This window comes from Pseudophryne corroboree, chromosome 4 (assembly GCF_028390025.1).
Source record: "Pseudophryne corroboree isolate aPseCor3 chromosome 4, aPseCor3.hap2, whole genome shotgun sequence".
Taxonomy (NCBI): domain Eukaryota; kingdom Metazoa; phylum Chordata; class Amphibia; order Anura; family Myobatrachidae; genus Pseudophryne; species Pseudophryne corroboree.
In genome coordinates this window covers 218,679,159-218,692,313 of record NC_086447.1, presented here as the reverse complement: position 1 = coordinate 218,692,313, position 13,155 = coordinate 218,679,159, and the positions used below count along the sequence as shown (strand labels likewise).

Sequence of the window (13,155 nt, the reverse complement as noted above, 5' to 3'; positions counted from 1 at the left end):
AGGCGCATCAAGGGTTCTGTAGTGCCATACAATGGGATAAACTGTCAACAAGAAAGATAAAGAATCATAATTTCACTTAGATACATAACATTTAAAGTAGTATTGTTAAATACTTGTTCACAAATGTTCAGTGTAGTTAGTTTCCCATAGCTGGGCTATAAAAGTGCATAGACTATATGATTTAGTCATGGTAATTAAAGTCACTTTTTCCCAAGCTACGCCAAACCACACTAGTTTGCTTTATACACCATGTGGCAATCCAAGAGCGGCTTTTTGAGGGCAGGAAAATTGTAGTTCTCATTGCGGGATAAAACATACTTCTAATTTCATACATTCCATTCCCTAGATGTTAAAATATACACATAAAGAACAGTTGGGAGCAACATTCTCCTGTCTTTTTTTTCAGTGGTTACCAGAGATATGTGGTGTGTACAATGTAATGTGGAATAAATATCATTTTACAGCCAACTTGGTCTTTCATAATCACCCGTTTATATGTAAAGCAGCACAAAATGCCTCTGCTCAGACAGCAGGTATAACAAACCACATCTACTGCAGAAACAGAACTAGTACAGTACCAGTCAAAAGTTTGGACACACTCAATGGTTTTTATTTAAATTATTTTCCATATTGTAGATTAATACTGAAGACCTCAAAACTATTAAAGAACACACATGGAATTATGTTGTAAACAAAAAAAGTGTTAAATCAAAATATGTTTTAGATTTTAGATTCCTCAAAGTAGCCCCCTTTTGCTTTGATGGCGGCTTTGCACACTCTTGGCATTCTCTCAGTCAGCTTCCTGAGGTAGTCTCCTGGAATGGTTTTGTATTAACAGGTGTGCCTTGTCAAGAGTCAATCTATGGAATTACTTGCCTTCTTAATGTGTTTGAGACCATCAGTTGTGTTGTGCAGAGGTAGGGTTAGTACACAGTGGACACCCCTATTTGACTACTGTTGTAATCCATATTATGGCACGAACCACTCAACTCTGCAAAGAGAAACGACAGTCCATCATTACTTTAAGACATGAAGGTCAGTCGATACGGAAAATTTAAAGAACTTTGAATGTATCCTCAAGTGCAGTTGCAAAAACCATCAAACGCTATGATGAAACTGGCTCTCATGAGGACCGCCCCAGGAAAGGAAGACCAAGAGTAACCTCTGCTGCAGAGAATAAATTCATTAGAGTTACTAGCCTCAGAAACCGCTACTTAACAGCACCTCAGATTAGAGCCCACATAAGCCCACATAAATTCTTCACAGAGTTCAAGTAGCAGACAGATCTCAACATCAACTGTTCAGAGGAGACTGCGTGAATCAGGCTTTCATGGTCGAACTGCTGCAAAGAAGCCACTACTGAGGATGAACAAGAAGAAGAGAATTGTTTGGGCCAAGAAATACAAGGAATGGACATTAGACCAGTGGAAATCTGTACTTTGGTCTGATGAGTCCAAATTTGAGATTTTTGGTTCCAACTACTGTGGTTTTGTGAGACGCAGAGGAGGTGAGAAGATGGTTTCTGCATGTGTGGTTCCCACTGTGAAGCATGGAGGAGGAGGAGGTGTGATGTTGTGGGGGTGCTATGCTGGTGACACTGTTGGTGATTTATTCAAAATTCAAGGCACACTTAACCAGCACGGCTACCACAGCATTCTGCAGCGCCATGCTATCCCATTTGGTTTGTGCTTACTGGGACCATCATTTGTTTTTCAACAAGACAATGACTCCAAACACACATCCAGGCTACGTAAGGGCTACTTGACTAAGAAGGAAAGTGATGGAGTGCTGCGTCAGAGGACCTGGCCTCCACAATCACCCGACCTAAACACAATTGAGATGGTTTGGGATGAGTTGGACCGCAGAGTGAAGGAAAAGCAACGAACAAGTGCTCAGCACTTCTGGAAACTCAACAAAAGAAACAAATATTCCAGCGCGTCACTAACACCTAACTCATGCACTTTTGGGTCGTATGTGCTGAAATAAGCAGCTCTCAACTGGACAGTACTGACCTGTCCACACACAAAACGGCACCAAGGATAATAATATATTACCAGAGAGCGCTTTAACCAAATATATTGAATTTATTACATATATATCACAATAAAATGTAAAATAAACACATGCACACATACATTTATAATTGAAGTTAAAAAATCCTTCCTCTGACGAAACCGCACACTGACAATTGCGGAGAAACGCGTAAGGACTGGGGCTTATTCTATACGGATGTCCTTCCTGCTACCAGCGGATTCCGGCTGAATAATACCCTCTTGGTACTATTGTCCACGTATGGATGCTAACCGTCTCTAGAGATTCTCCAGGTACCCCGTAATCCAGGAAGGTGTCTCTCTCCACTGTGGCTGTGTTCGACAACGGGGGCCGTCCACGGAGATCAAACGGATCCACTCCTGGCTGTGAGTAAAGTGGACAATCTTGCAAATGTGGCCCTATCTAGCGCAGTGAGAGTAGGACGAAAAAAGTCCGTTAAACAGATACTAAAGCATAAGTATCCTATGCACCTGGCCGCTCAGCGGCATCAATTAACGGGAGTAGGAAGCCGGCTTCTACCTGACATATAAGGAGATCTCCATGAGCATGTGGAAAAAATCCTATAGCTGGAATTAAACAGCAAGCATCCATAAATTGCTCCTAATAAGGACTATATATTGTTCGGGACTTTTCACTGAAAATAGGGTTACAATAAGTACTTTTATTTGGATATAATATAAATAACCGGTTAAATTTAATCAGCTGCAGCAGGGAGGATTTTTTAACTTCAATTATAAATGTATGTGTGCATGTGTTTATTTTACATTTTATTGTGATATATATGTAATAAATTCAATATATTTGGTTAAAGCGCTCTCTGGTAATATATTATTATCCTTGGTGCCCTTCTGGAAACTCCTTCAAGACTGTTGGTCAAACCAGGGTGCAAATTAATTTCTTATTTTGCAAGCGGGGTAAACACTGTCTGCTTTTGCATGTAGCCCACACATGCTGGACAGCTTTATTTGCACACTGCAATATAGATCTGGGTTTGACATTCCACTCCCATATCTAAATCTCTGCACATGTTACAGCCGCCCACCTGCAGTGCAGCATGGTGCACAGTAACGTGCTCTACTTTGCTTTACTCCCGCCTCAGAATCAGGTCCTACCAAAAAATAACCAGGTGAATTGCTCACATTTCAAATCTCTAGGCAGAAATTCATGGTGGATTCAAATGTTGCAAGAAGCTCTTCTGTGAAACAGTAGATGTCCTCTGCTCCTTCATCACTGGAAGGTTAACTTTAATAAGACAACAAAACTGAGGCCATACCTATTCTGTTGTAATGTGTGATACAGAGAGAATCATAGAATTTGATGGCAGATAAATAAGAACCACTTGGCCCATCCAGTCTTCCCTAAACACATGTACACACACCCTAGGGTTATTTTTTTGTTAGGAGCCAATTAACCTACCAGTTTATTTTTTGGATTGTAGGAGGAAACTCTGAGGAAACCCACGCAAGCACACAGAGAATATACAAACTGCACACGGGGTAATTCAGATCTGATCGCTGCTGTGCGTTTTCACACAGCGGGTGATCAGCAATAGACTGCGTATGCACCGCAATGCGCACGTGCATCGACAAGCAACAACAGGCATCGCCGGACAGTGACAGGCTGGTGCAAAAATTTAAATTGGACGGGCGTTCGCAAAGTGATTGACAAGAGGAGGCCGTTTGTGGGTGGTAACTGACCGTTTACTGGGAGTGTCAGGGAAAATGCAGGCGTTCCCAAGCGTTTTCAGGGAGGGTGTGTGATGTCTGCTCCAGACCCGATCAGTCTGTTCTCATCGCACTGGAGGAGTAAGTCCTGGGCTGCGCAGAGACTGCACACACTGGTAAAACAATTATCTGGTGAGTGAGGTGCGAACAGATTTGCAGCTGTCAGTTGACTGAGGGATTTTTTGCAGCTCGGCGTACACATGCGATCGCACATGTGTACGGCGAATATACATTCCCCTCGGACTGCGACTAAACGCAGCACAGCAAATTTAGCAGCCCAGTGATCGGGTCTGAATCACCCCCACAGTTAGGCCCATGATGGGAATCAAATCATGAAATCGGTGCTGTGAGGCAGTAATTCTAACCATTACACCATCCGTGCTGCCCACTGAAAATCTGAATGTTTCTCCTTTCTGAATGTTTTCAGTGATTGTCCAGGTTTCACTTCACCACTTACATGAAATATTTTTAATGTTAGGGTTTCCAGTGCGGCTTATACCTGCTGGTCCAGGTAGAGAAGATGGCCTTCGTGCTAAAAATAGGAAGAGAATCATGCCTGATCCCCTGACTGAACCCTCTGCACCTGATCCACTGTATGAAGCCAACCTGTACTGCAACACGCCAGGAATACGGGAGCGCAGTATGGAAGGTACTGTACTAGGAATATGAAAATGATCACTGCTCTTAGATATTGTGGGTGTGTTATGTAATGTCAACATCTGACCCTAACCTTAGCTCTAACCCTAACGGTGACATGCATTATCATGACATTCACAGTATCAACATAATGAACATGTCGACACATACCATATATTACAGTTAGCTTTTTCTTATATTATTTTTTCAGCTCTAGTGGTCAAATCAGTTTAAACATAGCTTGTTGTGCACTTCTTGGACTTTTATGGATATCGAAGTTTATTAATGTATGTTGTTTCAATACTGGCCAAAAGTTTTAGAACAGCTGAATTTTCCAATTTTTATTGAAATGTAAGTAATTCAAGTCCAGGGAATAGCCTGTGCAGTGGGAGACTGGTCCTTATGGTGAATATAGATATCTGTTGCAAACTTTGAATTGCAATTTTTAAATCGTGGTCCATAGCTGATTGTAATTCATAGATGGTGAATGGTCTAATTTCCAAGCATCTCTACTAATCAGGCACAGTGTAGCAAGTCTAACAGAAGACACAACAGTAACAGACAGGGATACAACCTCATCCCTTTAATTATGGACATATATTAATTACACAGGTTCTGTGGCTGGCTGATTGCAAGATTCTATTTCACCTGCTTTTAATCATCCACAGAACCTGTGTAATTAATATGTGTCCAGAATAAAAGGGATGAGGTGGTAACCCTAGTAACAGATTTAAATCCGACTCATCCTTATGTAGGTCCACTCCGTGTAAGTGTAAAGATTTGTCTCATAGGTTTTATACAGGGAGTTGACAGGGCAACTGGAAAAGGCATGATAACCATGGATCGCTGTTAATAAGGATGAACTGAGACAGAAGATGGAACTCAAACAACTGGTGAAACAGAATAAGACTACGACATAGAAGGCATGCAAACAGTATAACAAAGCCCCATGTCTCTGTGTCATTTCCCATGGTGATGCACAGAATGCAAGCAGTAGCGCACAAACAGTTACCCTATTCATTTTGCAGTATAAGGGGACCATGGGGTTTGCTGAAGATGTCATTATTTGCAGGGTTCAACCAATATCTTTGAATCTAGGAGTCAGCCTTAACATGTAACATTTGTAAAACATTTTGTATGTGGTACCCATTAATAACAAACCCCCACCCAATTTAGACACAGCTCACATCTCTCTTACCAATCTCTCACCCCCTTTAATCCAGGTAATAACCGTTACTTTCATAATTGACAAAGCAAAGAAACTAGTCATTGGCACGTGCTACCAGCAACCGGATATTAGCGTACATGACTAGTAAAAATTCTTACTGCAAATTATAAAAGCTGCGGGAATGGGGGAAATCCTAGTTTTAGGGGATTTTAACTATCCGGATATAAATTAGAGTAACGATTCATGTGTAAAACTAGGAGCACCAGGTTCTTAAATACTTTAAAGGATCAATACTTAACTCAATTAGTCGAGGAGCCAACTAGAGGTAAACTATTCTAGACCTAATCATTACCAGTAACGTTGACATTATATCAAACACTAAAGTTGGGGAGACCTTGGGAAACAGTGACCACTATAGGATCACATTCGACATCAGTTTGAAGAAACATAGCTACTGTATAAGGGAACAACTAAAACATTTAACTTTAGAAAAGCTAACTTCAATATGCTAAGACAGGCACTAAACGACATTGACTGGGAAGTTTTGTTTCATGGTAAAGACACAACGGAAATGTGGGTAGCTTTTAAAGGGTTGCTTGATAGCAATATTCACAAATTTATTCCCATGAGCAGTAAACGCAGGAGTACTAAACACAAGCCAATGTGGCTCAATAAGGAGGTCAAATAAGCAATAGCTAAAAAGAAGCGTGCTTTCAAAACATTTAAATCTAATAAAGGGGAGGAGTTATTCCAGCATTTAATGCCAGTATAAAATGTCCAAACAGAATGCCGGGTGTATAGCTTTCCGCTGCCCTTGGTACCAAGCCTTCTCTGTGGAGCAAACTGTGACCCTGTAGCTTTTTTTTTTTTTTTTCCCCCAAGATTCATTTTTTCTTAGTTTGGGGGGGGGGGGGGGGGGGGGATTACAGAAAGACAGAAAGGGAAAAAAAGGGAATGGAAAAAGAGCAGACATTGCATCATAACAATAGAGACGAATATAGTTCTTAGCAATAATTCAGTACTCCACGTCAATCTACATCACAAGGGGCAATTGCGTACTATAAACAACAACGGATATTTTCTCATACGTCCTAGAGGATGCTGGGGATGCTTCAAGAACCATGGGGTATAGACGGGATCCGCAGGAGACATGGGCACTTTAAGACTTTTTAAGTGGGTGTGAACTGGCTCCTCCCTCTATGCCCCTCCTCCAGACTCCAGTTAGATTCTGTGCCCAGGGAGACTGGTCACAAACAGGGGATCTCTACTGAGTTTCTCTGAAAAAAGACTTATGTTAGGTTTTTTATGTTCAGGGAGCACTGCTGGCAACAGGCTCCCTGCTTCGAGGGACTGAGGGGAGAGAAGCAGACCTACTTCTGTGAGTTCAAAGGCTCTGCTTCTAAGGCTACTGGACACCATTAGCTCCAGAGGGTTCGATCACTTGGTACGCCTAGCTGCTCGTTCCCGGAGCCGCGCCGTCACCCCCCCTTGCAGATCCAGAAGAAAGAAGCCGGGTGAGTAAAAGAAGAAACGAAGACTTCAGTGACGGCAGAAGACTTCAGGTCCTGAGGTACCGCGCAGCGGTCGCGCTGCGCGCCATGCTCACAAAGACACAGCGGCACTGACAGGGCGCAGGGGGGGGGGGCGCCCTGGGCAGCATGAGGACCTGAAAGGACTGGCAAAAGTAATATAAAAAGTGCCTAGACACTCAATATAGACCCCCGTCAGTATAAAAATGTTAAAATGAGCGGGACTGAAGCGCGCCGGTGAGGGGGCGTGGCTTAGTCCCCACAGCTCTGACCAGCGCCATTTTCTCTTCACAGAAGCTGCAGAGACGCTGGCCCTGACCTCCACACTGCTGTACAAGTAACAGGGTGCAAAAAGGGGGGGGGGGGGGGCACAGTAGATTTGGTGCTATTATCTGTATTATAAAAGCGCTAGCAGGTCTGAGGCATTGTATGTAAAGTCTCAGTATCGTGTTGGGCGCTGGGTTGTGAGCTGGCAGACTCTGATGCCGGTATCCTGGCAGCTAAGGCCTCTACTACATCAGTCCTGGCTCGCCGGATATTGTGGCTGAGCTCCTGGTCTGTGGATCTGGACTCTAGAAAAACCCTGGAGGTACTCCCTTTTAAGGGAGATATTCTGTTTGGGGAGGATTTAAATAAGATTGTGGCTGACTTGGCTACTGCCAAAACTGCCTGTCTGCCAAGTACTGCTCCTTCTGTGTCGAAGGCTAAAGGTACTTCCTTTCGCCCCTTTCGTCCATCAGGTAAAACAAAAGGTCAGGCGTACAACAAGCAGGCCCGCACTTCCAAACCTGGTAAGCTTAAGCCCAAAAGAGCCTGGGCGGCCCGTCAGCCAGCTTCCAAGACAGATAAGCCTGCCGCATGACGGGGCGGGCCTCCCTCTGGGGGATCCCAGGGTGGGGGGCCGGCTTCTAGGGTATACCCAGGAATGGTTGAAGACCACTTCAGATGCCTGGGTACGGGAAGTCGTCGCACGAGGTTACGCCATAGCCTTCAAAAACCGACCCCCTCATCGATACAGGAGTCCTGGATACAGGAGTCGTAGTACAGGTGCCTCTTGCGCAGAGGGGCCGGGGGTACTATTCTCCGCTGTTTCTAGTCCCGAAACCGAATGGGTCCTCCCGGCCCATTCTCAACCTCAAGGCATTGAACAGGTTTGTGAAGGTTTCCAAGTTCCAGATGGAAACCCTTCGCTCTATAGTTCTGGCCTTGGAACCTGGGGACTTCATGGTCTCCGTGGATATACAGGATGCTTACCTGCATGTTCCTATAGCAGTGTCTCATCAGCAATACCTGAGATTTGCGCTTGGCAACTGCCATTACCAGTTTCGGGCTTTACCTTTTGGTTTAACAACGGCTCCGCAAGTCTTTACAAAAGTCATGGCGGTGGTGACAGTGGTACTCCACCGTCAAGGGGTCAGGATACTGCTGTATTTAGACGACTTGTTAATCCTGGCAAATTCCCCAGAACTTCTCCTGTGTCATCTCGATGTGACGGTCCAGTTTCTGCAAGCCCACGGGTGGCTCATCAACTGGAAGAAGTCTTCCCTGATCCCTGCTCAGAGCATGGTGCATCTGGGAGCACTATTGGACACTCGCAACCAGCGGTTGTTCCTGTCTCAGGAGAAAGTCCTGAAACTTCAGGACAGGATTCGTTGCTTTCTATCTCGTCCGCAAGTGTCGATACATTCGGCGATGCAGGTGCTGGGCCTCATGGTGTCAGCATTCGACATGGTGGAGTACGCTCAATTTCATTCTCGCCCTCTCCAAAGAGTGATTCTAGCCAAATGCGACGGCCTGCCTCACCGGATCAGGTCTCAAATGATCTCATTGACTCCGGAGGTCCGTCTGTTGCTGTTCTGGTGGCTCCGGGACCAACAACTGTGCAGGGGCCGTCCGTTCTGGATATCCGACTGGGTCCTGTTGACGACAGATGCCAGTCTAAGAGGTTGGGGCCCGGTGCTGGAGCAACACTCCCTTCAGGGGCGGTGGACCAAGGAGGAGTCCCTCCTCTCGATCAATATTCTGGAGTTGCGGGCGGTCTTCAATGCCTTGACCCTAGCTCAGCATTTAATTCAGAACCGTCCTGTTCAAGTACAGTCGGACAACGCCACCACAGTGGCTTACATAAATCATCAAGGCGGCACTTGAAGCCGCCTAGCAATGAAGGAAGTCTCACGGATTCTACAGTGGGCAGAACGCCATCTACCGGCCATAACGGCAATATTCATTCCGGGAGTCCTGAATTGGGAAGCGGACTTTCTCAGTCGTCAGGACGTGCATGCCGGCGAGTGGGGCCTCCATCCAGAAGTGTTTCAACTCCTATGTGGATCTGATGGCGTCTCGACACAATCACAAGGTTCCGGTCTTCGGAGCAAGGACAAGGGATCCTCAAGCAGCATTCGTGGATGCGCTGGCGGTACCGTGGAGGTTTCGGCTGCCGTACGTGTTCCCTCCGGTGTCACTCCTGCCCAGGGTAATTCGGAAGTTCAAGCAAGAAAAAGGAATTCTGCTTCTCCAGTGTGGCCCAGATGGCACTGGTTCTCAGACCTGCAAGGCTTATCGTCAGAGCGTCCAATTCAACTTCCACAACGCCCAGACCTCCTCGTTCAGGGCCCCTGTGTCTACCAGGACCTAGCCCGGATGTCTTTAGCGGCGTGGCTCTTAAAGCTTCTGTCTTAAGGGCTAAAGGGTTTTCTGAGGCGGTCATTCAAACTATGTTGCGGGCCCGGAAACAGGCTTCGGCTCGGATTTACTATAGGGTCTGGCATTCTTACTTTGTTTGGTGCGCATGAAACGATTATGACGCTTCCAAGTTTAGTATAGCCAAGTTGTTGGTTTTTCTTCAGCAGGGCCTGGACTTAGGCCTGCGTCTGGCCTCCCTCAAGGTTCAAATATCTGCCTTGTCGGTGTGGTTTCAGAGAAAAATTGCGACCTTACCTAATGTGCATACCTTTACTCAGGGTGTGTTGCGTATCCAACCTCCCTATGTCCCGCCTGTGGCTCCTTGGGACTTGTCGGTGGTTTTGGAGGCGTATAAGAGTCTCCGTTTGAACCTCTTGGTTCAGCTGACCTTAAGTGGCTTTCCCTTAAGGTGGTGTTTCTGCTGGCTATTGCTTCAGCTAGAAGAGTGTCGGATTTGGGTGCCTTGTCCTGTAGTTCCCCATATCTGATATTTCACCGTGAGTGGGCGGTTCTTAGGACTCGTCCCGGCTATCTACCTAAGGTGGTTTCTTCGTTCCACCTTAATCAGGAGATTGCAGTTCCGGCACTTGTTTCTCCTGATCTGTCTCCCAAAGAGCGGTCTTTGGATGTGGTACGGGCTCTCCGTATCTATGTGAAAAGAACTGCTCCTATTAGGAAATCGGATTCTTTTTTTGTTGCGTTTGGGTTTCACAAACGTGGCTGGCCTGCTCACAAGCTAACTCTGGCCAGATGGATTAGAATGGTGATTGCACATGCTTATGTGAAGGCTGGTCTCTCTGCTCCTGATCACATTAAGGCCCATTCTACTCGGTCTGTTGGACCTTCTTGGGCGGCCCAACGTGGTGCAACCCTTGAACAATTGTGCAAGGCGGCTACGTGGTCCTCTGTGAACACGTTCATAAGGTTCTATGCCTTCGATACTGCCGCTTCCCAGGATGCTTCCTTTGAATGCCGGGTTCTTGTGCCCGCTACAGTGCGTCCCCTCCCATAAGGAACTGCTTTAGGACATCCCCATTGTCCATTCCTTGTGGAGCCATTTCAAACTCAAAATGCGACAGAACAGCGGCTTCAATAGCAGAAACCGTAGGTATCACCGGGGAGCGCCAATTGCGTGCCAATAGCGACTTTGTGGTGGATAGAATGTGGCTAAGACATATTTAGTGTGATAAGGGATATACCTGGGAAAGAGGTGTAGTAGGGCTAATGTAGGTTGGGGAGATATTGGAAAGCCCACAATCTTAGAGATGAGTTCAAAAACATGATACCAAAGGGCCGAGACCGAAGGGCATAACCAACACACATGCATGAGCGTCCCAACGTTACCACATAAGCGCCAGCAATCATTAGAGGTATTTGGCCATATGGAATGGAGAAGGCCCGGCGTGAGATATTGGCAATGTATTAATTTATAAAACTGTTCTATGTGTGATACACATTTAGACAAATGAAAACAGGAGTCAAATATCAAATGCCATTCATCTTCTGTCAGGACACTATTTAGGTCGGATTCCCACTTCACCTGAGATTTAAGTTTAGTCTGGGAAGGGGGGCAATTGAGAAGGGCATACCATCTGGAGACTGTACCTTTGCTGTCAGTTCTCACAATCAGGGAGTGAACATATTTGGGAATCGGTAGTAATCTGCCATGTGGCATGGGTACACTCTGCAACCAGTGTCGGAGCTGAAGATATTTATAGAAATCACCCTTGGGGAGAGAAGATTTAGATTGTAGTTGGGTATAGGACATTAAAGTACCCCCCTCATTTACATCTTGAAGAGTCCTAACCCCCTGGAAAACCCATAAGCGAAATGACAAATCCGGAACCAGACCCGCCACTCCGTCCAGTGGGAAGTCTAGCGAGGGGAGAGAGATTTCCGGTAACATCCCTACCAAAGTCAGCCAAGATTTACGTGTGGATTGCACCACAGCCGATCTCAAAAATAGGTTCGACTTCTCAGTAGTGGGCATTCCTAAGACACTAGATAAAGGGAGAGGAGATAAGAGGCCCCTTTCCAAGGAGACCCACATTCTAGGAGCATCCGTCTCACACCACGCTCCCAATGGGGCCAAAATACACGTTAACTGGTACATATGTAAATCGGGAAAAGCTATATTTTGGTAAGCTTTATTTTGGTAAGGACAAAATTTTACGAGCTAGTCTTGGTTTTTTGCCTCTCCACACATATCGGATTAGTACATGGTTAAATTTGGTCAATAAGGCATTAGATAATAGGATGGGGATAGTCCTAAATAGATAAAGCAGTTTGGGGAGCAGGACCATCTTCAAAGCTGCTATGCGACCTAACCACGATATATTATATAGCATCCAGTCTTTCGTTAACATTGTTAATTTAGTTAAAGGGGGGGCGGTAATTACAACCAATAAGATCTGAAACTTTAGGGGAGATACGGATGCCTAAGTAATTCAGGCAATCCACTTGCCAGGCATAAGTATATTGAGATTTCAATTGATTGAGAAGGGCAGCGGAGAAGTTAATCGGGAGCGCCTCTGTTTTAGACGCGTTGAGTTTGTAATAAGAGACCATAGAGTAGGCCTGCAGTACGTCATGGAGGGCTCGGAGAGAATCGTGAGGTTCGGTAATGGTGAGGAGGACATCATCCGCAAAGAGGCATATCTTGTACATATGACCAAACAAAGCTGGACCTCTCACCCTGGGATCAATGCGGATAGCCTCTGCCAAGGGTTCTATGGCCAATACGAAAAATAAAGGGTAAAGCGGGCAACCCTGGCAAGTACCGTTAGAAATTGTAAATATGGGAGAGAGCATGCCATTTATAAATACTCTAGCTGAAGGGACAGAGTAGAGTGCAGCAATTGAGGATAGGGCCCTACCAGAAATACCAAGGAAAGCAACAGAAGAGGATCCACTGACTCGGAGAAGGCGTCCAACAGATCTATAATCCTCCTGGTGTTGTCGGGAGCTTGGCGATTTTGAACGAAGCCCACTTGGTCTTGGTTAACTAGGGATGGCAATAGTGGATTCAATCTATTAGCAAATAATTTTGCATAAATGTTAACGTCTGAATTTAGGAGAGCTATAGGGCGGTAGTTAGATAGCATAACTGGATTCTTACCAGGTTTGGGTAAAGCTACTATTCTGGCTTCCAACATTTCCGATGGAAACGAGCCAGTTGTCGTAGCCTCATCAAAAACCATCTTCAAGACTGGAACCAGGTTATCTCTAAAACATTTAAAAAACCCGTTCGTGAATCCATCTGGGCCAGGGGCTTTGTCTGACTGGAGGCCATCAATTACTTGACTAATCTCCTCCAAGGGCGTTCCAACACTTGAAGGGAATGTGGATCTAAGCTGGGCAAATT

At 45.4% G+C, this 13,155-nt stretch overlaps 1 protein-coding gene across 3 annotated transcripts in view; it reads left to right on the top strand.

Annotated features, from left to right (window-relative positions):
• Positions 1-13,155, top strand: part of PXYLP1 (2-phosphoxylose phosphatase 1) — a 184,312-nt gene that overhangs the window by 117,912 nt on the left and 53,245 nt on the right. For all 3 annotated transcript variants that reach the window (XM_063915925.1, XM_063915924.1, XM_063915926.1), the window contains exon 4: positions 4,255-4,425. In XM_063915925.1, the coding sequence (XP_063771995.1) occupies positions 4,255-4,425 (171 nt within the window). The remainder of the gene's footprint in view (positions 1-4,254; positions 4,426-13,155) is intronic.